Source organism: Cherax quadricarinatus, chromosome 74 (genome assembly GCF_038502225.1).
Source record: "Cherax quadricarinatus isolate ZL_2023a chromosome 74, ASM3850222v1, whole genome shotgun sequence".
In the NCBI taxonomy this organism is placed as follows: Eukaryota; Metazoa; Arthropoda; class Malacostraca; order Decapoda; family Parastacidae; genus Cherax; species Cherax quadricarinatus.
The window spans coordinates 19,331,714-19,358,653 of NC_091365.1; the positions used below are offsets into that span (position 1 = coordinate 19,331,714).

At 42.2% G+C, this 26,940-nt stretch overlaps 1 protein-coding gene across 1 annotated transcript in view; it reads left to right on the forward strand.

The window, feature by feature from the left end:
• Nucleotides 1–26,940, forward strand: part of LOC128700225 (beta-mannosidase) — a 143,161-nt gene that overhangs the window by 50,071 nt on the left and 66,150 nt on the right. Inside the window, 2 exon segments of the mRNA XM_070100814.1 lie at nt 9,932–10,061; nt 12,738–12,884. Of these exon segments, the coding sequence (XP_069956915.1) occupies nt 9,932–10,061; nt 12,738–12,884 (277 nt within the window).

Genomic DNA, 26,940 nt, shown 5'->3' on the forward strand with positions numbered 1-26,940 from the left:
CCTCTCTAAGGACCCATGGAGAGATGTTGTCCGGTCCCATTGCCTTTGAGGTATCGATGTCCCTTAGCAGTTTCTTCACCTCCTCCTCATCTGTATGTATGTCGTCCAACACTTGTTGGTGTATTCCTTGTTGGTGTCCCCATCTGGTCTGTCCCCCCAGAGTCCTTCCTGTCTCTACTGTAAATACTTCCTTAAATCTCGTGTTGAGCTCCTCACATACCTCTTGATCGTTTTTTGTGAGTTCCCCACCTTCTTTCCTCAGCCTTATCACCTGGTCCTTGACTGTTGTCTTCTTCCTAATGTGGCTATACAGCAGTTTCGGGTCAGATTTGACTTTCGATGCTATGTCGTTTTCATACTGTCTCTGGGCCTCCCTCCTTATCTGCGCATACTCGTTTCTGGCTCTTCTACTAATCTCCTTGTTTTCCTGGGTCCTATGCCTCCTGTACCTTTTCCATTCTCTGTTGCACTTAGCTTTTGCCTCCCTACACCTTCGGGTAAACCAAGGACTCGTCTTGGTCTTCCTATTATTTCTGTTTCCCTTGGGAACAAAACTTTCCTCTGCCTCCTTGCACTTTGTTGCCACATATTCCATCATCTCGTTTACTGATTTTCCTACCATTTCTCTGTCCCACTGAACCTCCTGCAGGAAGTTTCTCATACCTGTGTAGTCCCCCCTTTTATAGTTTGGCCTGTCCCCTTCAGTTCCTGTTACCTTCTCCACTTGTAACTCTACTATATAGTCAAAACTCAGAACCACATGATCGCTAGCTCCAAGGGGCCTCTCGTAAGTGATGTCCTCGATGTCTGAACTGCTCAGGGTGAACACAAGATCCAGTCTTGCTGGCTCATCCTCCCCTCTCTCTCTGGTTGTGTCCCTGACATGTTGATGCATGAGGTTTTCAAGTACCACATCCATCATCTTTGCTCTCCATGTTTCGGGACCCCCATGTGGCTCCAGGTTTTCCCAGTCGATCTCCCTGTTGTTGAAATCGCCCATTACCAGTAACTTTGCTCTGCTCGAGTGAGCTCTTCTTGCCACCTCAGCCAGTGTGTCCACCATCACCCTGTTGTTTTCTTCGTACTCCTCTCTTGGCCTCCTGCAGTTCTGTGGTGGGTTATACATCACTCCAATGACTACTTTATGTTCTCCGGACTGAATTGTACCTACAATGTAGTCTCTTTCTCCAATCATGTCCATGCCTTCCATTTCCTCAAATCCCCATTGGTGTTTTATGAGCAGTGCAACCCCTCCTCCCCCTCTACTCCTTCTATCTTTCCTCAGGATCTGATATCCTGTTGGGAAGATTGTGTCTGTTATTATCTCAGCGAGTTTTGTTTCTGTGACTGCTATGATGTGTGTGTGTGTGTGTGTGTGTGTGTGCGCGCGCACGTGTGCGTGTGTGTGTGTGTGTGTGTGTGTGTGTGTGTGTGTGTGTGTGTGTGTGTGTGTGTGTGTGTGGTGTGTCGTGCCGAATAGGTAAAACTGGTCAATTAGCAAAAACTCACTCAAAATTAAGTCATTTCTAATTTTTTCTCTTATATGTTTAAAGATATATTTTATGTTAATTTAAAAATTAATAATTTTGTACCAAAAGAATCTTAGAAAACTTATGTAACCTTATTAAAATAAGCGCAATTTAATTTAGCATAATCCAACTAAATATATTTTAGATGACTCAAGAAATCGTAATGACACGATTGCAAACAAACCATACCACGGGTTCAAACCCCACCCGTGGTATGGTTTATATTTTAGATAAGTTTACAATGCTTTAATAATAAATACAACGAAATGTATTTTTTTCGTTAGGTTCAGAAGGATTTTTTGCGAAATTATTGCATACACAAATTTTCGCTTGTCTTATTCGGCAAGAAGAACATTGCTATTTAAGCCAAAATCGCCAAATAAGGCAAGCGAAAATTTGTGTACGCAGTAATTTCTGCAGGTAACATTTCGTTGCCTGTTCCTGGTACGGAGATTCCACCTGACTCCTTTGATACATCTGACCTCACGTCTTTGACCATGTTTCTGGTTTCTCCCACTACGGTGCCACAATATTCAGATCTTTCACCTATCTCAGGACAGACCACCTTCGGTCCCACACCTAAACGACCACGATCATTAACAGACGACACTGCTACGATTACCTTCCACTCTTCCCAGAAAAAGGCCATCACGACACTCCCTCTCCTTACACTACATTTCAAAGTGCACGATGGACTAAGCTTTTCACCCTGCAACCGACAACCCTCACTGTCTAGCTTTCTGGACCATAGTATCACCAAGGCGCTCCTGCACCATGTTGATCAAAATATTTCATTTTATGCTCTTAAGAGTGGTGCATGCATTGTCACGGTACACATACTGGCCAAGCTCAGTCTTTCCCTTCTTACCTCCATAGACGATATTCCTGTCACTATTCGAAAACCCATTTCTTTCAATTCTTGCGGTGGTATAGCAGTTCTGCCGGTTACCATTGTTCAACGTGATTTCCGGTCATGTGATGCTGACATAAAGCAGCAACTCGAGCCCCAAAATCTCCCAATTCTCAAAGTGGACTAATGTACTACCTGCCCGCGGGCGGAGACGCTTCCTCTGCAATGTAACTTGCTTAACCTTTGACTGCAGTGAGCCCATGTCTTCGGTTTACAAGTCCGAGAGTTAATCCCTACAGCACAACAGTGTAGAAATTACTGGCGTTTTGGCCATCCCTACAGCACAACAGTGTAGAAATTATTGGCATTTTGGCCATCCAGCGAAATATTGCAGGTCCATGGCAGAATGCCCAGTTTGTGGTGCTGCCGACCATGCCAATACAACTCGCAGCCTACCTCCCTCCCGCCTTAATTGTAGTGAGGCTCACCCAGCATATTCTCGTTGTTCACAAGTGAAGAGAGCTTCACTAACGCCATGGCAGTCTCTCATCTCCGCCTCCAAGGGAAACTTCCACGACTTTTTTATTGTCGAATTACTAAACGCCCTCCAACCTCGGTTGTGCCTACTCCCACTATCTCCTCTGTGGTCACCTCACAACTTCCGCAGTAACCTCCATTTCTAACTTCTGCAGCTTTGGCCTCTGAGGTCCCTACCTCGTCGCCTCAAACCGACTCGTCTTCTCGTTCGAATGTATCTATGTCTTGAAGACCTCTCACAACTACACCTTCCCTTCACCTCTCTACTTCTCCAAAGTCCAAATCTTCCCCAAAGTTCAAATCTCCTTTAACCACTTCTTCTCATTTATCCTTTCCAGTCTCTGTGCCCAGTATTCCCTGTATCTATTACGGGTGTGGAGGTTCATCCCCCCACTCGTGCATTTTCCTTCTCTTCTGTCCCCTCCCCAGTTTCTTCCTCTCCTGTCCCTTCCCAAGTTTCTTCCCAAGTTGACCCTAACCTCTCATCCTCCTCCCCTTTGGTAACTTCCATCGTCTCTCCAATCTTTACTAACCCTCCTCCTTCTATCTCTAATGTTGAACTATCTGCAACTTCCTTGTCCTCCGAAACTCTTGAAACTGTCTCCTAATATACCGAGGAGACAAAGCCATTGATGGACACTGATCCACCTCCCATCACTCCTCTTCCTAAACCACCTAACCGATTCATTTCTTCTCAGTGTTCCAGTCCTTCGCTGCTTACTAGTCTTCTGCTACCTCCTCGTGTAGATTTTACTAACCATCCTAGTCCGTAGACACCTACTGCTTCATGTTACCAGTATACTTTTCTTTGTAAATCATGACTTTTTTACAGTGGGATATTCAAGGCCTTAGGGGTAATCAGGATGAGCTTCAGGTTTGTTCTTTGTATTTCTCTCCTCGAGCATTATCAGTTCCAGATGTTGCATTTTTTGTTTCTTCCTTACTGCCACCTCTTCTGTTATTAGGTGATTTTAATGCTCACCATTTCCTCGGGGGGGGGGGGGGGGGAAGGGGATGGGTCTCACGGTGACACTCGTGGCGATCAGTGAGAGACTCTTCTCACTTCTCTTCACCTCCATGTTTTAAACATGGGTACTCCCACCCATTTTGACCCTTGCACTCAGTCTCTCTCTTGCAGCATTGATTTCTCAGTTTGCTCCTCATCAACTGCACATGAATTTACCTGCTTTGTGTTCCTAGATTTACAAGACAGCGATCATTTTCCTATCCTCCTTCCCATTCGTATTCTAGACCTCTTCGAAGCCCACGTTGGAAATTTGAATGAGTAAATTGAGACCAGTACTCACGTCAAACTGTTTTTAGTAAGGACCCTTCTTCGTTTTCTATTGATGAGCTGTTACTCCTATTTTTGACCTCGGTTTTAACTGTGGCTTCGCATTCTATACGTCAAACCTCGAGCAGTCATTCTCAGAAATGCATGCATTGGTGGTTTCCTGCTTGTGCTTGTGCAGTACTTTTGAAACGTGCTGCATGGGGCCAATATCGTTGCAATAGGACCACAAAGTGGCTCCTTGATTTTAAGGGGGTGAGAGCAGTCGCATGCCATGTCATCCATGAAACTAAGCGCACTTGTTGGTGGGATTATGTTTCTACCGTCACTTCGGCTTCCTCTATGAGTGCATTCTGGAAAAATGTATGGAAACTGAGTGGGAAATACTTTCTGGACACAGCTCCCATTCTTAGGGTTGCCTGTGTCACCATTTCAAACCCTCATGAAGTTGCCACAGAAACTGGAAATCATCTTGTCCGTATCTCTCAGGGGCTCCATCTATGTCCCTTATTTCTTTCCTCCAAGTCTGCCAAGTTATAGCCCTTAGACTTTTCTTCTAGCAGTGAAGCCTTATAATGAGTGAAGCCTTATAATGAGTCAACACTTTCCGCTTGCCGATCATCGGCAGCTGGGCCTGACGGCGTTCATATTCGTTTGCTTCAACATTTACATCTATCAGCGCTTGCAGTCCTCTTACGTCTTTTTAATTTTATTTGGCCGCAAGGAAATTTGCCATTGTTCTGCTTTCTCGTAAACCAGGTACTTTAGGGCATGATAGCTCACTCTACTGTCCCATTGATCTTACCAGTGCAGTTTGCAAGGTGATGGAACGTCTGGTATATTGATGTCTGATGTGATATTTAGACACCTCTTCTGTTATTAGTCAATATGGCTTTCGTAAGGGCCACTCTACTATCGACCCCTTACTCCGCTTAAATATATATGTTCGCAGTGCCATTTTTTTTGATCTTCAGAAGGCATATGCCATTACATGAAAATATAACATCTTGGCCTAAGCTCACTCCTTAGGCCTTCGAGGCAATCTGCCATTTTTCCTTAAAACTTTTTATCTGAAAGACATTTCCGTGTTTGTGTTAATCATTCGCTTTACCAGGACTTTGCCCAAGCTAAGGGTGTCCCTCAGGGATGTGTCCTTAGCACCACTCTTTTTCTTCTTGCAATAAATGATCTAGCATCTGTTCTCCCATCTAATACTTGGTCATGAGTCTGTGTTGATGACTTTGCTATATGACTCACGAAATTGTAATGACACGATTGCAAACAAACCATACTACGGGCGGGGATATAACCCGCGATCCGAGAGTCTCAAAACTCCAGACCGTGGCGTTAGCCACTGGACCAGCTAGCCATAATAAGATTCGTCCAACTAGGTATATTTCTACACCATAGGAAGGTTAGCATAGGCACCACTGTGACCACAAATGCAAGTTTTAACAGACGAATCTCCGGCTAGCGTGGCCGTGACGAACTCTAGCTCAAGTCCCCTCAAAGCCATTAACATGACTCACGAAATCGTAATGACACAATTGCAAACAAACCATACCACAGGCGGGGATAGAAGCCACGATCAGTCTCTCAAAACTTGATCCCATCCATCATCAGGGGCCACGTTTATATCTAGGTGCTTTTCGCTCCTCACCTGTCGAGAGCCTATATGCAGAGGCGAATATTCCATCCTTGAACAATCGCTGCGATGCTCATTGTCTCCTATATTTTGTCCGCTCTTATGACATTCACAATCCTTCTACATACAGGATAGTAACGGAATAGTAGAAGTCCATTATTTGTTCACCACCCCTGTTTACTCTCTTCTTTGTCTTCATTCTCTCTTGTCGTCTCTTCATTTGCCCCATTGATATGTTCATCTAGCATCTAACTTTTCCCTTCCTCTCTGGGAGGTTCCAACAGTTCGTGTCTGTTCTTCCCCACTGCCGTGTGTGAAAACCCAATTACCTACAGTTTCTTCTTGCTCTCTTTTTCTTAACCACTTCCGGTCTCATTGTCATGCCGTCGCAGTGTACACTGATGGTTCTGAATCCTCTGATAGTTTTGGGTTTGCAGCAGTGTTCCCAGGCAGTGTAGTGAGAGGGCATTTATTAGACTTGGCTAGAATTTTTAGTGAATTATATGCAGTTCTCATTGAAATTATCCATATTGCATCTGTGCCTACCTCGACATTTGTAGTAATCTCAGACTCCCTAAGTGCTTTGTAAGCTATTCAAAAATTTGAGTCACCTCATACCCCAGTTCTTTGTATACAACTTTGTTTTTGTTGGAAATGCGGCATAACTAAAGATGTTTTCTGTTGGGTCGTTGGTCATGTTGATGTTCAGGTCAGTGAGCACGCAGACTCTGCTACATTGTCCACAGTACATGACCTCCTAGTTTCATATAGAGGTCTTCCATTCTCAGACTATTTTGTTTTAATCTGTAGCCATATTCGCAACCTTTGTTGGTCCAATATGATTTAAAACAAATGACATCCTATCAAGCCAAGTTTGGGTTTCTGGCCTTATCATCAATGCCGAGGTTGGAAGACTATGCTCTCCTGTCTTCACATCGGACACACCCGTCTTACTCACAGGTATCTTATGGAGAGGCACCCTGTCTCACTCTGAGACTCGTCAGGTTCCAATATCAGTTTGCCATATTATACTTTATCTTCCCTCCTTGCTGACAGCCCCGCCTCCCTCCTTGCTGACAGCCCCGCCTCCCTCCTTGCTGACAGCCCCGCCTCCCTCCTTGCTGATAGCCCCGCCTCCCTCCTTGCTGACAGCCCCGCCTCCCTCCTTGCTGACAGCCCCGCCTTTGACACTCTCTTTGACTTTTTGATAGCAACCAATTTATTGCACAAACTTTGATAACACTTCCTTTAGCACTCCTCACAGCCCTTCCTAACTCTACCTTTGTTGTCCTCTCCACCCTTGTGTATCCTTAGATCCTGCATCACTCCTGCCCTACACTGCTGTAACTCTACCTTTGTTGTCCTCTCCACCCTTGTGTATCCTTAGATCCTGCATCACTCCTGCCCTACACTGCTGTAACTCTACCTTTGTTGTCCTCTCCACCCTTGCGTATCCTTAGATCCTGCATCACTCCTGCCCTACACTGCTGTAACTCTACCTTTGTTGTCCTCTCCACCCTTGCGTATCCTTAGATCCTGCATCACTCCTGCCCTACACTGCTGTATAACCCTAGTAGGTTTAGTGCTTCTTTTTGATTATAATAATAATAATAATGTGAAGTTATAAAATAAGAGCACTAAGACTGTGGCGGCGGCTGAGGCATTAAGTCCTACACTGTTTAAGAGTTCACTGAAATAATGAAAATTAAAAATGCTATAAAAATGCGAATCTTCACTATTTCTTAATTTGGATTTTGTAGTTCTATTATATTTGAAATTCTCTACAATACTCTGTGAAAATCATTTAGTTTTGTGTGTTTCGGACATAATTTGACAAAAAATAAAAATGGCAAATTGGCATGTACGTACAAAGCTAAATTAAATAAAATAATTCTCCCAGTTAACATCAACATTGAAAATTTGTTGACCATCAAGAAATATATTTTCCAGTAATTTCTTCAAATTCAACTTTTGCAAGTTTTTTTTTTTTTTTTACAATTTCATTAAAATTTAAAATTTACACCTGAATCTAAACTTATAAATGCAAGTAGGGGAAAAACACTTTGTCTAGGGGTATATATGAAAATAAATAGTCCTAAGCCGCCATGCTTCGTAACTACACAAAATGTTAAATAAATGGACAATACTTTAGGTTTGGTTACCACGAAGGGCACATAAACTCTCCTTTATAAAATAAACATATACAAAACAATATATATACAACACCATTGCAAAAATACCATATACCAGTAGACCTTTACAAGCTGCTCAAAGTTAGGCCATATTATTACTATTACAATTAAAACCAAGAGCCAAACCCACAAGAGTCATAGTTAGGTTATAGGAGAATAAAACATTAATGGATCCTGTAGATCGTCATATTTCAATGTCGTCTTCCAGCCTGCTGGTAAAAATCAATTATTTTCGCACTCTCCACAACTTACACAGACCCTACATAAATACCAGGGACTGGCCCAATGCTAGGGGAAACTTAAGAGTACAAAAATTTTACCAAAAACAACCTATGGTCTAAAATTTATCCAAAAAAACCCATGCACTACTTATCTGCAACCTTGCTACAGCACATCTTCCCAGCCACTGCTAGACTAGTGACGTCATACAGCTCTCTCGCCCATTGTACACGTTGAATACAAGTCTCACTGACCGTTCAATTAGCGTCCATTTAAGCGCTGACACTTTTTATAGAGAATTTTTACAAACCCCTTACATTATACTCAACAGTTCAATACTTGCTTGATTTGTGGTTGGGCAGAGAAGTGCATGTATAATTTGTTCCTTCTTGATTTGTAGTTAAAGAGAGAAGTACTTACCTATTTGATTTGTGCTTAATGAAGAGTTATTGACAATGTTCTTGTGATGGGAAGATAAGATTTCCCTTAGTAATGGATGGGTTTATCACATGATACTTACCATTAGTGATCCAACAGTCAATAAAACAAACATCTTGAGTTCATATAGAGAAGTGTTTCTTGACGGGATAGAAGCGTATAACGTACATACAGAAACACAAAGTAGTGAGTATATGTTAGGTTGAGGACGATCCACATGTGAATGTTTAATCTCCGTCGTCACCAACACTTCTGACCTTTAACAATACTACTCATGTGGCACTCTCACTTTCTGACCTTTAACAATACTACTCATGTGGCACTCTCACTTTCTGACCTTTAACAATACTACTCATGTGGCACTCTCACTTTCTGACCTTTAACAATACTACTCATGTGGCACTCTCACTTTCTGACCTTTAACACTACTACTCATGTGGCACTCTCACTTTCTGACCTTTAACAATACTACTCATGTGGCACTCTCACTTTCTGACCTTTAACAATACTACTCATGTGGCACTCTCACTTTCTGACCTTTAACAATACTACTCATGTGGCACTCTCACTTTCTGACCTTTAACAATACTACTCATGTGGCACTCTCACTTTCTGACCTTTAACAATACTACTCATGTGGCACTCTCACTTTCTGACCTTTAACAATACTACTCATGTGGCACTCTCACTTTCTGACCTTTAACAATACTACTCATGTGGCACTCTCAGAACAACCCAAAACTCGTTCCTTTTATCTGGATGTATCATGTAAGGGAAAATATTAATATAAAATTCCTACTTAAAATATAACAATATACAGCCATTTGACCAGGTTATTAGACTCACTAATGATGACAGTTACTTTACCAGACTCAGGTAAATGTTACGCAAAAGGAAGAATTTTTTCAGGAATATAACAACTCTGAGAGTCTATGAATTCGTGTTTACACACAGGAGTGCGTAGTTGGTCATTTTAAGTAGCTTAAACAAATGAGAGTCGATATGACTTATATTAGCCCAGTGGCTAACGCGTCGGTCTGGAGTTTTATGACTCTCTGGTCGTGGGTTCTAACCCCGCCAGTGGTATGGTTAAAATATGAGTCAAAATTTTAATCCAATAAAGGCATCGACTGAAAAACTGTTTAATGAACACCTGGAGATGAGTGTATATTTTGCACATATTTTGTAGATCTCTGTAAGTTATTTTTTGCTTTATTATGTGTCAAACAGGAAAGACTGGCATTTGACTGGTTGGAATACTCTGTTGGTGAGTGATGTGTTCTTCTCAGCAGTGCCAGCCTCCCCGCTCCCCACAGTGCCAGATCATGATCTGAGGCCAAGCTGGATTATTACTGTAAAGGTAAGTTAAAGTGCTTAGTTAACACTATCTATGAATCTTTGATCCTTAAAAAGAACATAGAACATATTATTTTTTGTGCATTATTATTTTTTTGTTGACTTATGAAATCGTAATGACACGATTGTAAACAACTCACAGAACAGAGGTTCGAATCCATGACAAGTCAAGCCTAAAACTAGCAGGAAAGTTTGTTGTAGATTGTACCATGCCGGTCTAATAGGACTTGGCCAACTATGTGTACTTCTTTACAACATAGGAAGGTTAGCATGGGTCCTGCTGCGATTAAAAAAGGCAAGTTTTTGTAGACGAATCTTACATCAGTATGGCAGTGGCGTCCTCTAGCTCAACAACCATCAATGCGGTTATGAATAACGTGAAAAACTAATCTTGGGAGTGCTTTACAGGCCCCCCAAACCTTGACAGGGAACGCAATAAACTTCTATAGGATCAGATTCATAAGGCATCTAGAAACGAAAAAGTTATGTCAACAAACAAACAGATTGGAATGATTTGACAGGAAAACTTAATCTAGCGGCTTTCTTGATACGATCCATGAATAATTTGTAACAGAACCAACAAGAGTTCAACCGGCTTGACTTGGTTCTTGTCAACAAGGAATCACTGATTTTTAATCTTGAGGTTAATGATGATCTTGGGGAAATTGATCACAAATCACTCATTTTGTAACTCATTATGTAACATCACAGTCACTAGTGAGATGGTTGTGAAGCAGATAGACAGACTGAAGCAAAATAAGTCGCCGGGTCCTGATGAGGTTTTTTCAAGGGTTCTTAAGGAATGCAAAATGGAACTCTGTGAACCATTAACTAATATTTTTAATTTATCTCTTCAAACAGGTGTAGTGTCTGATATGTGGAAGATGGCTAATGTAATTCCTATTTTTAAAACAGGGGACAAGTCGTTACCGTCAAATTACCGCCCAATAAGCCTGACCTCAATTGTAGGCAAATTACTAGAGTCAATTATAGCTGAGATTATAAAAAGCCATCTCGATAAGCATAGCTTGATTAATGATACTCAGCATGGATTCACAAGAGGCCGGTCTTGTCTAACTAATTTATTAACTTTCTTCAGTAAAGCTTTTGAGGCTGTTGACCACGATAAAGAATTTGATATTATTTACTTAGATTTTAGTAAGGCTTTTGATAGAGTTCCGCACCAAAGACTGTTAAAGAAAGTGGCAGCTCTCGTGGATCGAGTCATGGCTCACAGACAGGATGCAGAGTGTGTCCATAAATGGACAAGTGGCGTTCCACAGGGATCAGTCATGGGCCCGTTGTTGTTTATAATATATATCAATGACCTTGATGAGGGAATTACTAGTGATATGAGCAAATTCGCCGATGACACAAAGATAGGTAGGATAATTGATTCAAACGTAGATGTTAGGGAACTTCAGGAGGATTTAAACAAACTATATTCTTGGTCAGAAAAGTGGCAGATGCAGTTCAATGTAGATAAATGCAAGGTTCTGAAGCTCGGGAGTGTCCATATCCCTAGCACTTATAAGTTAAATGATGTAGAACTTGGCCATACAGATTGCGAAAAAGACTTGGGGGTTATGGTGAGCAGCAACCTTAAACCAAGACAGCAATGCCTAAGCGTACGTAATAAGGCAAATAGATTTCTGTGATTTATATCAAGAAGTGTAAGCAACAGAAGTCCAGAGGTCATACTGCAGCTTTATACATCATTAGTAAGGCCTCACCTAGATTATGCAGCTCAGTTCTGGTCTCAATATTACAGAATGGACATAAATTCGTTAGAAAACATTCAGCGTAGGATGACTAAATTATTACATAGCATTAGAAATCTTTTTTATGAAGAAAGATTGAAAACTCTTAAGTTACATTCACTTGTTAGACGAAGAATGAGGGGAGACCTGATCGAAGTGTATAAGTGGAAGATAGGTATTAATAAAGGGGATATTAATAAGGTCTTGAGGATATCTCTCCAAGAGAGAACCCGCAGTAATGGATTTAAATTAGATAAGTTTAGATTTAGAAAGGACATAAGAAAGTATTGGTTTGGAAATAGGGTAGTTGATGAGTGGAACAGTCTACCTAGTTGGGTTATTGAGGCTGGGACTTTGGGTAGTTTCAAATTTAGGTTGGATAAGTACATGAGTGGGAGGGGTTGGATTTGAGTGGGACTTTCACATCAGAGCTTATTTCTTGGATAGCATTGAAAATTGGGTTGGGCAAATGTTTTGTTAGTGAGATGAATTGTAAAGGACCTGCCTAGTATGGGCCAATAGGCCTCCTGCAGTGTTCCTCATTTCTTATGTTCTAAAAAGCTAGAGGTGGTGTTTAATTTAACGTGAAAGAAAACATGATGTCGGGATGAGGGCAATGTGTCGTCACGGAGTTCTTGATGTTTTTAAGGTTTCCTTGTGTCAGTGGTAGAAGTGATAAGCGGATCCAGAGCGAGAGCGAGGCTTCCACTTACAGTATTTAATAGATAAATATTGCGGAAACATTAAGACAATGTATTTTGACAAGCCTTTGGTTATACTCCAAACACTAGCTAAATCCGTGTTAGAAACTAATGCATTATCTCCAGCGATAACCGAATTCAGAACAATTTGGCTACTAAACTACTTTATTAATAAGATGGTTTAAATTTATTATTTACATTTACATTTTTCCTTCCTAGGTGTGGTGTGATGCTGCTATACAGTCAGGTAATGTTTTTGGGAACGTGGTGATCACCGTGGGTAACATCTACACCTCAGAACATCCTGTCAGTGCCACAGTAGAACATTATGAAACTCAGTTGACTTTCACTTTCACTATTGATGAGGTGGGTTGAATATTTCATATTATGAATTTATATATTCTCTTGCAATTTGTGTAATTTGTCTTAAAATTAAAATAAATTGAAGACCTAGCATGGTGACACCGACAGTATGTAGACGAAGACACGTATACATATTTCAAGATATTTATTGAGAAAATGTTTCTTCACGAATGACTTCTTCCGTCTTAATACACAGGTATGTTAATATAACAATGATATACAGTACCAACAAGTAGATGAAGCTAACACATGTGCAACAGTTAAATATAACTAAAGATACTCACTTCATCATAAAAAATAAATAATTCGCACATATAAACACATGACTGATGGTCAAAATGCACATCCATCATATATCTAAGACATTTTCCCAAACAGTCGTCATTTTATACAATATACCCAGTGTTCCAGAACAACAACACTACTCATCAATACCCAGTGTTCCAGAACAACAACACTACTCATCAATACCCAGTGTTCCAGAACAACAACACTACTCATCAATACCCAGTGTTCCAGAACAACAACACTACTCATCAATACCCAGTGTTCCAGAACAACAACACTACTCATCAATACCCAGTGTTCCAGAACAACAACACTACTCATCAATACCCAGTGTTCCAGAACAACAACACTACTCATCAATACCCAGTGTTCCAGAACAACAACACTACTCATCAATACCCAGTGTTCCAGAACAACAACACTACTCATCAATACCCAGTGTTCCAGAACAACAACACTACTCATCAATACCCAGTGTTCCAGAACAACAACACTACTCATCAATACCCAGTGTTCCAGAACAACAACACTACTCACCAATACCCAGTGTTCCAGAACAACAACACTACTCATCAATACCCAGTGTTCCAGAACAACAACACTACTCATCAATACCCAGTGTTCCAGAACATCAACACTACTCATCAATACCCAGTGTTCCAGAACAACAACACTACTCATCAATACCCAGTGTTCCAGAACAACACTACTCATCAATACCCAGTGTTCCAGAACAACAACACTACTCATCAATACCCAGTGTTCCAGAACAACAACACTACTCATCAATACCCAGTGTTCCAGAACAACAACACTACTCATCAATACCCAGTGTTCCAGAACAACAACACTACTCATCAATACCCAGTGTTCCAGAACAACAACACTACTCATCAATACCCAGTGTTCCAGAACAACAACACTACTCATCAATACCCAGTGTTCCAGAACAACAACACTACTCATCAATACCCAGTGTTCCAGAACAACAACACTACTCATCAATACCCAGTGTTCCAGAACAACACTACTCATCAATACCCAGTGTTCCAGAACAACAACACTACTCATCAATACCCAGTGTTCCAGAACAACAACACTACTCATCAATACCCAGTGTTCCAGAACAACAACACTACTCATCAATACCCAGTGTTCCAGAACAACAACACTACTCATCAATACCCAGTGTTCCAGAACAACACTACTCATCAATACCCAGTGTTCCAGAACAACAACACTACTCATCAATACCCAGTGTTCCAGAACAACAACACTACTCATCAATACCCAGTGTTCCAGAACAACAACACTACTCATCAATACCCAGTGTTCCAGAACAACAACACTACTCATCAATACCCAGTGTTCCAGAACAACACTACTCATCAATACCCAGTGTTCCAGAACAACAACACTACTCATCAATACCCAGTGTTCCAGAACAACATCACTACTCATCAATACCCAGTGTTCCAGAACAACAACACTACTCATCAATACCCAGTGTTCCAGAACAACAACACTACTCATCAATACCCAGTGTTCCAGAACAACACTACTCATCAATACCCAGTGTTCCAGAACAACAACACTACTCATCAATACCCAGTGTTCCAGAACAACAACACTACTCATCAATACCCAGTGTTCCAGAACAACAACACTACTCATCAATACCCAGTGTTCCAGAACAACACTACTCATCAATACCCAGTGTTCCAGAACAACAACACTACTCATCAATACCCAGTGTTCCAGAACAACACTACTCATCAATACCCAGTGTTCCAGAACAACACTACTCATCAATACCCAGTGTTCCAGAACAACAACACTACTCATCAATACCCAGTGTTCCAGAACAACAACACTACTCATCAATACCCAGTGTTCCAGAACAACAACACTACTCATCAATACCCAGTGTTCCAGAACAACAACACTACTCATCAATACCCAGTGTTCCAGAACAACAACACTACTCATCAATACCCAGTGTTCCAGAACAACAACACTACTCATCAATACCCAGTGTTCCAGAACAACAACACTACTCATCAATACCCAGTGTTCCAGAACAACAACACTACTCATCAATACCCAGTGTTCCAGAACAACAACACTACTCATCAATACCCAGTGTTCCAGAACAACAACACTACTCATCAATACCCAGTGTTCCAGAACAACAACACTACTCATCAATACCCAGTGTTCCAGAACAACAACACTACTCATCAATACCCAGTGAACAACAACACTACTCATCAATACCCTCCAGAACAACAACACTACTCATCAATACCCAGTGTTCCAGAACAACAACACTACTCATCAATACCCAGTGTTCCAGAACAACAACACTATTCATCAATACCCAGTGTTCCAGAACAACAACACTACTCATCAATACCCAGTGTTCCAGAACAACAACACTACTCATCAATACCCAGTGTTCCAGAACAACAACACTACTCATCAATACCCAGTGTTCCAGAACAACAACACTACTCATCAATACCCAGTGTTCCAGAACAACACTACTCATCATGTAGTACTCTATAATCTCTCCTGCCTCACTTAACAACACTACTCATCATGTTGTACTCTATAATCTCTCCTACCTCACTTAACAACACTACTCATCATATAGTACTCTATAATCTCTCCTACCTCACTTAACAACACAACTCATCATGTTGAACTCTATAATCTCTCCTACCTCACTTAACAACACTACTCATCATGTTGTACTCTATAATCTCTCCTACCTCACTTAAACAATCTTTGATTGGGGATTTACTGAAGATAATCACCAGAAACCCATTGTTACCATAATTTTTTTTTTAGAATAATCACCCAATCAGGATCAAGAAACATATCCACTCTTTTCAAGTTTTAATATTCTCACACCTATTACTGTGCATTATATATATTCAGAACACCTAGAACGAACTCCAACCCAGTGCTCCAACTCTTACTGGAGCACTGCAACAGAACACACACAACCCAGTGCTCCAACTCTCACTGGAGCACTGCAACAGAACACACACAACCCAGTGCTCCAACTCTTACTGGAGCACTGCAACAGAACACACACAACCCAGTGCTCCAACTCTCACTGGAGCACTGCAACAGAACACACACAACCCAGTGCTCCAACTCTTACTAGAGCACTGCAACAGAACACACACAACCCAGTGCTCCAACTCTTACTGGAGCACTGCAACAGAACACACACAACCCAGTGCTCCAACTCTTACTGGAGCACTGCAACAGAACACACACAACCCAGTGCTCCAACTCTTACTGGAGCACTGCAACAGAACACACACAACCCAGTGCTCCAACTCTTACTGGAGCACTGCAACAGAACACACACAACCCAGTGCTCCAACTCTTACTGGAGCACTGCAACAGAACACACACAACCCAGTGCTCCAACTCTTACTGGAGCACTGCAATAGAACACACACAACCCAGTGCTCCAACTCTTACTGGAGCACTGCAACAGAACACACACAACCCAGTGCTGCAACTCTCACTGGAGCACTGCAACAGAACACACACAACCCAGTGCTCCAACTCTTACTGGAGCACTGCAACAGAACACACACAACCCAGTGCTCCAACTCTTACTGGAGCACTGCAACAGAACACACACAACCCAGTGCTCCAACTCTTACTGGAGCACTGCAACAGAACACACACAACCCAGTGCTCCAACTCTTACTGGAGCACTGCAACAGAACACACACAACCCAGTGCTCCAACTCTTACTGGAGCACTGCAACAGAACACACACAACCCAGTGCTCCAACTCTTACTGGAGCACTGCAACAGAACACACACAACCCAGTGCTCCAACTCTTACTGGAGCACTGCAACAGAACACACACAACCCAGTGCTCCAACTCTTACTGGAGCACTGCAACAGAACATACACAACCCAGTGCTCCAACTCTTACTGGAGCACTGCAATAGAACACACACAACCCAGTGCTCCAACTCTTACTGGAGCACTGCAACAGAACACACACAACCCAGTGCTCCAACTCTTACTGGAGCACTGCAACAAAACACACACAACCCAGTGCTCCAACTCTTACTGGAGCACTGCAACAGAACACACACAACCCAGTGCTCCAACTCTTACTGGAGCACTGCAACAGATCACACACAACCCAGTGCTCCAACTCTTACTGGAGCACTGCAACAGAACACACACAACCCAGTGCTCCAACTCTCACTGGAGCACTGCAACAGAACACACACAACCCAGTGCTCCAACTCTCACTGGAGCACTGCAACAGAACACACACAACCCAGTGCTCCAACTCTTACTGGAGCACTGCAACAGAACACACACAACCCAGTGCTCCAACTCTTACTGGAGCACTGCAACAGAACACACACAACCCAGTGCTCCAACTCTTACTGGAGCACTGCAACAGAACACACACAACCCAGTGCTCCAACTCTTACTGGAGCACTGCAACAGAACACACACAACCCAGTGCTCCAACTCTTACTGGAGCACTGCAACAGAACACACACAACCCAGTGCTCCAACTCTTACTGGAGCACTGCAACAGAACACACACAACCCAGTGCTCCAACTCTTACTGGAGCACTGCAATAGAACACACACAACCCAGTGCTCCAACTCTTACTGGAGCACTGCACCAGAACACACACAACCCAGTGCTGCAACTCTCACTGGAGCACTGCAACAGAACACACACAACCCAGTGCTCCAACTCTTACTGGAGCACTGCAACAGAACACACACAACCCAGTGCTCCAACTCTTCCTGGAGCACTGCAACAGAACACACACAACCCAGTGCTCCAACTCTTACTGGAGCACTGCAACAGAACACACACAACCCAGTGCTCCAACTCTTACTGGAGCACTGCAACAGAACACACACAACCCAGTGCTCCAACTCTTACTGGAGCACTGCAACAGAACACACACAACCCAGTGCTCCAACTCTTACTGGAGCACTGCAACAGAACACACACAACCCAGTGCTCCAACTCTTACTGGAGCACTGCAACAGAACACACACAACCCAGTGCTCCAACTCTTACTGGAGCACTGCAACAGAACATACACAACCCAGTGCTCCAACTCTTACTGGAGCACTGCAATAGAACACACACAACCCAGTGCTCCAACTCTTACTGGAGCACTGCAACAGAACACACACAACCCAGTGCTCCAACTCTTACTGGAGCACTGCAACAAAACACACACAACCCAGTGCTCCAACTCTTACTGGAGCACTGCAACAGAACACACACAACCCAGTGCTCCAACTCTTACTGGAGCACTGCAACAGATCACACACAACCCAGTGCTCCAACTCTTACTGGAGCACTGCAACAGAACACACACAACCCAGTGCTCCAACTCTCACTGGAGCACTGCAACAGAGCACACACAACCCAGTGCTCCAACTCTTACTGGAGCACTGCAACAGAACACACACAACCCAGTGCTCCAACTCTTATTGGAGCACTGCAACAGAACACACACAACCCAGTGCTCCAACTCTTACTGGAGCACTGCAACAGAACACACACAACCCAGTGCTCCAACTCTTACTGGAGCACTGCAACAGAACACACACAACCCAGTGCTCCAACTCTTACTGGAGCACTGCAATAGAACACACACAACCCAGTGCTCCAACTCTTACTGGAGCACTGCAACAGAACACACACAACCCAGTGCTGCAACTCTCACTGGAGCACTGCAACAGAACACACACAACCCAGTGCTCCAACTCTTACTGGAGCACTGCAACAGAACACACACAACCCAGTGCTCCAACTCTTACTGGAGCACTGCAACAGAACACACACAACCCAGTGCTCCAACTCTTACTGGAGCACTGCAACAGAACACACACAACCCAGTGCTCCAACTCTTACTGGAGCACTGCAACAGAACACACACAACCCAGTGCTCCAACTCTTACTGGAGCACTGCAACAGAACACACACAACCCAGTGCTCCAACTCTTACTGGAGCACTGCAACAGAACACACACAACCCAGTGCTCCAACTCTTACTGGAGCACTGCAACAGAACACACACAACCCAGTGCTCCAACTCTTACTGGAGCACTGCAACAGAACATACACAACCCAGTGCTCCAACTCTTACTGGAGGACTGCAATAGAACACACACAACCCAGTGCTCCAACTCTTACTGGAGCACTGCAACAGAACACACACAACCCAGTGCTCCAACTCTTACTGGAGCACTGCAACAAAACACACACAACCCAGTGCTCCAACTCTTACTGGAGCACTGCAACAGAACACACACAACCCAGTGCTCCAACTCTTACTGGAGCACTGCAACAGATCACACACAACCCAGTGCTCCAACTCTTACTGGAGCACTGCAACAGAACACACACAACCCAGTGCTCCAACTCTCACTGGAGCACTGCAACAGAACACACACAACCCAGTGCTCCAACTCTTACTGGAGCACTGCAACAGAACACACACAACCCAGTGCTCCAACTCTTATTGGAGCACTGCAACAGAACACACACAACCCAGTGCTCCAACTCTTACTGAAGCACTGCAACAGAACACACACAACCCAGTGCTCCAACTCTTACTGGAGCACTGCAACAGAACACACACAACCCAGTGCTCCAACTCTTACTGGAGCACTGCAACAGAACACACACAACCCATTGCTCCAACTCTCACTGGAGCACTGCAACAGAACACACACAACCCAGTGCTCCAACTCTCACTGGAGCACTGCAACAGAACACACACACAACACAAGAAATATGTATCTCTTTAAGATACTTATTCTTTGTATTATTGAGTATGACTCAACCTATCTAGGAACCCCTAAAATTTGGACCTCCCCGAAAATGGAAAAAGCTCTTCCTCCACTAGCTTCACAAATATAATTTAGACACACATGCAACATTTGGGTATCTTTAATGAGGAAACGTTTCGTCACACAGTGGCTTTATCAGTCCATACAATGGAGAATGTTAGAGGTAATCAATCCCTCAGCCTTGAGTCGATGTGATCAGTCCATCAATCTTGAAAAAATACAGCATATGTGCGAAGAAGTGGCTTATATACTGTAGGCAGGAGAGGTGCAGCAGTCGTAGGTGGTATCACATTTGTCCAATGTGTAAGTAGGTCATGCCCAAGGGTTAGGCAAGTGAAGAATTCCCTGTATTAAGATCCCAAGATGTTGCTGTGTCAGACAGGAATGTAGATGAATGGTTCAGGGAACCGACAAGAGAGAGAGAGGGGTGGGTAGATTGCGTTTTCTTGGACTGTAAGAAGGCTTTTGACACCGTTCCTCACAAGAGATTAGTGTATAAGCTGGAGAACCAAGCAGGTATAACAGGGAAGGCACTGCAATGGATCAGGGAAAACCTGTCGTGAACACATCAGCGAGTCATGGTACGTGACGAGGTGTCAGAGTGGGCGCCTGTGACGAGCGGAGTTCTACAGAGGTCAGTCCCAGGAACGGTGCTGTTTACGGTATATGTGAACGATATGACGGAAGGAATAGCCTCAGAAGTGTCCCTGTTTGCAGATGATGTTAAGTTGATGAGAAGAATTCAGTCGGACGAGGACCAGGCGGAACTACAAAGGAATCTGGACAGGCTCCAGGCCTGGTCCAGAAACTGGCTCCTGGAGTTCAACCCCACCAAGTGCAAAGTCTTGAAGATTGGGGAAGTTCAAAGAAGGAAATAAATGGTATAAAATACCGACACAATGGCAATATAAACACAAATGCAGTATAATGTGATCCTTTATTGACTACGTTTCGCCCACACAGTGGGCTTTTTCAAGCCACAAACAGAACTATCTGGGGTGGAAGGAACGCGAGTATTTATAGTCCAGCTGAGGTCAGGTGAAGAATGCTGCATCTGATGATGTACCGAGTTGGGTTGTAGAGTCTAAAAACTTGGGTAGCTTGGAAAGGAGACTGGACAAGTTTGTGAGCAGACCTTCTACAGTGTTCTTATGTGGGATAGCGATGAAGAAGTTTCTTGGCAAGTGGTTCAGCTATGTTGTAGAAGCCACTATTCTGGTTGAAGTTGTCGGATATAGAAATAAGTGATGATTCCAGGATTCTTCGGTATTGAGTGTTGTCTTCTGTGGCGATAAGTCTTGAGTTTCTGTAGTTTATCAAGTGGTTGTGTGAATTACGGTGTTGTACGCAGGCATTCCTTGTGTCGTCAGACCTGCTTGCGTATTGGTGTTCTGAAATACGTGTTTGGAGGTCCCTTGATGTTTCGCCCACGTATAACTTGTTGCAGTCATTACAAGGGATTATGTATACCCCTGCAGAGGATGGAGGCTTGTCCTGCCTACTACTGGTGATGTCCTTGATGGTCGTGGTTGTGGAGGTAGATACTTGGAATGATGTTTTGGCAAAGATGTTGGAAACATGTTTGGCAATGGAGTTGGTGGGAAGGACTATGTATCTCTTCTCGGCAGTGTCTTCTCTGGGTGTGTTGAAGATGTTTAGTGCTCGCCGTCTGCAGTCTCTGATGAAGTGACGAGGATAGTGGAGTTTGGAAAATACCTGTTCAATTATAGTGCATTCTTCCTCAAGGAACTCGTTGCTGCAGATTCTGAGTGAGAGAGTAGAGTCTAGAGGGCCAGAGACTACAAGCCTCACTCAAGGAAAAGGATCTTGGGGTGAGTATAACATCGGGCACATCTCCTGAGGCGCACATCAACCAAATAACTGCTGCAGCATATGGGCGCCTAGCAAACCTAAGAATAACATTCCTAGATCTCAATAAGGAATCGTTCAGGACCCTTTACATCGTGTATGTCACGCCTATATTGGAGTATGCAGCACCCGTTTGAAACCCACACCTAGCCAAGCATGTAAGGAAATTAGAGAAAGTGCAGAGGTTTGCAACAAGACTAGTCCCGGAGCTAAGGGGCATGTCCTACGAGGAGATGTTAAGGGAAATCGACCTGACGACACTGGAGGACAGGAGAGATAGGGGGGATATGATAACGACATATAAAATACTGAGAGGAATTGACAAGGATGTTCCAGAGATGGGATACAGCAACAAGAAGACTAAGATGAATCAGAATTGTCATTGTTCTGACTTCTCACATTATTAAGAAACTATAAAAACAATACATCAAAGGAAGGCATGTAAAGAATCAAGACTGCACATCACCATCACATCCCACAACAAAGCAACACCTCACACACGCCTGACGACACCCGACTCTGAAACACATCTAGTATTCTACCCAAGAATTAAGATTTATTACTTGTTTAATGTATCATTAAATTCTTCCCAAATTTTATTAATTATACATGAATCCAATTTATATAAACCAAAGGAAATATTCATATTATTTTCAAAACTGCTTTTTATAAAACAAGATTCAATTATATTCCTGTCGACCATGGACTTGCTTGATACAACTTTCTCAACTTTTTGAAAATCAATTGGATGGCTAAAATCTCTCACGTGAATAAACAGAACATTAGAATCTTGTCCAGTTCTGATGCTATATTTATGTTGTTTTAATCTTAGTTCGAGACTTTTACCAATTTGACCGTAATAAACTTTATGGCAAATTTTACAAGGGATCTTATCGACACATCAGTCAGCATTTTGGGGGGAATTCTTTATCAAAAGTTTTTTTTTTTTTACTGTATCAAGATTTTTAAATACAACTTTGATATTAAAAGTCTTAAGAAGAGAAGGCATATCAACCAAGTTTTCATGGTAAGGGAGAACCAACATATTTTTAGTTGAATAAGGCTGGTTGTCCCTTTTTGGATTGCAAAAAGTATTTCTAGCAATTTTAAAAGATTTATCAATTACGTTTCTTGGGTATTTCAGATCATTAGCTGTTTCATAAATTTTGGATATTTCTTCATCTATGAACTCTGGACTACAAATACGTAAAGCTCTCAAAAACATTGATGAGAAAACAGACAGTTTAACTCTATCTTGATGGGAAGAATAATAAGAACATAACATAAGAAAGGAGGAACACTGCAGGAGGCCTATTGGCCCATACTAGGCAGGTCCTTTACAATTCATCCCACTAACAAAACATTTGCCCAACCCAATTTTCAATGCCACTTAAGAAATAAGCTCTGAAGTGAAAGTCCCACTCAAATCCAACCCCTCCCACTCATGTACTTATCCAACCTAAATTTGAAACTACCCAAAGTCCCAGCCTCAATAACCCAACTAGGTAGACTGTTCCTCTCATCAACTACCCTATTTCCAAACCAATACTTTCCTATGTCCTTTCTAAATCTAAACTTATCTAATTTAAATCCATTACTGCGGGTTCTCTCTTGGAGAGACATCCTCAAGACCTTATTAATATCCCCTTTATTAATACCTATCTTCCACTTATACACTTCGATCAGGTCTCCCCTCATTCTTCGTCTAACAAGTGAATGTAACTTAAGAGTCTTCAATCTTTGTTCATAAGGAAGATTTCTAATGCTATGTATTAATTTAGTCATCCTACGCTGAATGTTTTCTAACGAATTTATGTCCATTCTGTAATATGGAGACCAGAACTGAGCTGCATAATGTAGGTGAGGCCTTACTAATGATGTATAAAGCTGCAGTATGACCTCTGGACTTCTGTTGCTTACACTTCTTGATATAAATCACAGTAATCTATTTGCCTTATTACGTACGCTTAGGCATTGCTGTCTTGGTTTAAGGTTGCTGCTCACCATAACCCCCAAGTCCTTTTCGCAATCTGTATGGCTAAGTTCTACATCATTTAACTTATAAGTACTAGGGTTATGGGCACTCCCAAGCTTCAGAACCTTGCATTTATCTACATTGAACTGCATCTGCCACTTTTCTGACCAAGAATAGAGTTTGTTTAAATCCTCCTGAAGTTCCATAACATCTACGTTTGAATCAATTATCCTATCTTTGTGTCATCGGCGAATTTGCTCATATCACTAGTAATTCCCTCATCAAGATCATTGATATATATTATAAACAACAACGGGCCCAAGACTGATCCCTGTGGAACGCCACTTGTTACAGATCCCCACCCAGGATTTAACCCCATTTATGGAGACACTCTGCTTCCTGTCAGTGAGCCATGACTCGATCCACGAGAGCACTTTTCCCCCAATGCCATGATCTGCCACTTTCTTTAACAGTCTATGGTGCGGAACTCTATCAAAAGCCTTACTAAAATCTAAGTAAATAATATCAAATTCTTTATCGTGGTCAACAGCCTAAAAATCTTTACTGAAGAAAGTTAATAAATTAGTTAGACAAGACCGGCCTCTTGTGAATCCATGCTGAGTATCATTAATCAAGCTATGCTTATCGAGATGGCTTCTTATAATCTCAGCTATAATTGACTCTAGTAATTTGCCTACAATTGAGGTCAGGCTTATTGGGCGGTAATTTGACGGTAACGACTTGTCCCCTGTTTTAAAAATAGGAATTACATTAGCCATCTTCCACATATCAGACACTACACCTGTTTGAAGAGATAAATTAAAAATATTAGTTAATGGTTCACAGAGTTCCATTTTGCATTCCTTAAGAACCCTTGAAAAAACCTCATCAGGACCCGGCGACTTATTTTGCTTCAGTCTGTCTATCTGCTTCACAACCATTTCACTAGTGACTGTGATGTTCCATAATTTATCTTCTAGCCCACTATAAAAATTAATTGCTGGAATATTGTTAATGTCTTCCTGTGTAAAAACTGAGAGAAAATAATTATTAAAAATCGAGCACATTTCATTCTCTTTGACAGTAAGGTGCCCATAGTTATTTTTAAGGGGACCTATCTTATCTCTAACTTTTGTTCTATAGACCTGGAAAAAACTTTTTGGGTTAGTTTTAGAATCCCTAGCAACTTTAATTTCATAGTCCCTTTTAGCTTTTCTTATCCCCTTTTTAATGTCCCTCTTAATGTCAATATACTGATTCATAAGATGACCCTCACCTCTTTTGATACGCCTATAAATTCCTTTCTTATGCTCTAGTAGATATTTGAGCCTATTATTCATCCATTTTGGGTCATTTCTATTTGATCTAATTTCTTTATATGGGATAAACGTTCTTTGAGCAGCTTGTATAGTGTTCACAAAACTGTCATAATGATATCTCACTTCGTTACCCCAGTCAACAGATGATAAGTGTTCTCTAAGCCCATCGTAATCTGCTAAGCGAAAATCTGGGACTGTTACTGAGTTATCGCTACTATCGTACTTCCATTCAATGCTAAATGTAATTGATTTGTGGTCGCTAACACCCAGTTCCTCTGAAATTTCTAAATTATTAACAAGGGATTCATTGTTTGCCATAATTAAGTCAAGCAGGTTATTTCCCCTTGTAGGTTCTGTCACAAACTGCTTCAAAAAACAATCCTGAACTACTTCTAAGAAGTCGTATGATTCTAAATTCCCAGTCAAGAAATTCCAATCAATATGACTAAAGTTACAGTCTCCTAGAATTACTACATTATCGTGCCTTGTGGCCTTAACAATTTCCTCCCATAGTAGTCTCCGTTGGTCCCTATCTAAGTTTGGGGGACGGTATATCACTCCTAAACTCAGTTTTTCATGCCCGTCTGAAAATTCTATCCAAACAGACTCTGTATGTGTTACTTCAGACTTAATACCCGTTTTTATGCAACAGTTCAAGCGATCTCGGACATACAATGCCACCCCACCCCCCTTCCCGATACTTCTATCTACTTGGAACAATTTAAAACCCTGAATATGACATTCCGCAGGCATGTCCCGACTTTTTGAATTAAACCACGTCTCAGTTAAGGCAAATACATCAATGTTACCTGCACTAGCAACTAATCTCAACTCGTCCATCTTATTCCTAGCACTACGGCAATTAGCATATTAAACATTGAAAGACTCTCCTTTCTCTTTACCCTTCCTGCTCATTTCTGTTTTTCTACTAAACCTATTACTGTCCTTATCACCCAAAGTCCCTGGCTTTTCAATATCTACCTCGTTCTGCTTATTACTAGTTCCCCTAGAACTCGTAATATTACTACACTGGACTTCACTGTTTTCCTGCCAAAACCCATACCACTAACTATTCCTAGTTTAAAGTCCTAACTGCTCCCTCCACTGCAGTTGCCAGTGCTACCACCCCAGACCTAGATAAGTGAACCCCATCCCTGGCATACATGTCATTTCTGCCATAGAAGAGGTCCCAGTTGTCAATGAATGTTACCGCATTTTCCTTACAGTATTTGTCCAGCCAGCAATTGACACCAATTGCCCTGGACAACCATTCATTTCCAACTCCTCTCCTTGGCAAAATACCACATATGACAGGGTTCCCACCCTTACTCCTAATTATTTCTATTGCTGACCTATACCTGCTAATCAGGTCTTCACTCCTATGTCTGCCAACATCGTTGCCTCCAGCACTGAGACAGATATTAGGATTGCTCCCATTACCTCTCATGATGTCATCCAGACGGCTAACAATATCCTCTATCCCAGCCCCAGGAAAGCAAACTCTCTGTCTCCTACTCCTGTCCTTCAAGCAGAACGCCCTATCCATATACCAAACTTGGCTATCCCCAACAACAACAATATTCTTACCTTCCTTGGTGTCGTTCGTCGTGATGTTCCCAGTAGTCGACTCACATTCGTCGGGTAGCACTGAGAATGTATTAGATGTTTCCACAACAGTTTCCATGGCAGTCTCTTTCTTCTTCATCGTTTCTATCTTTCCAT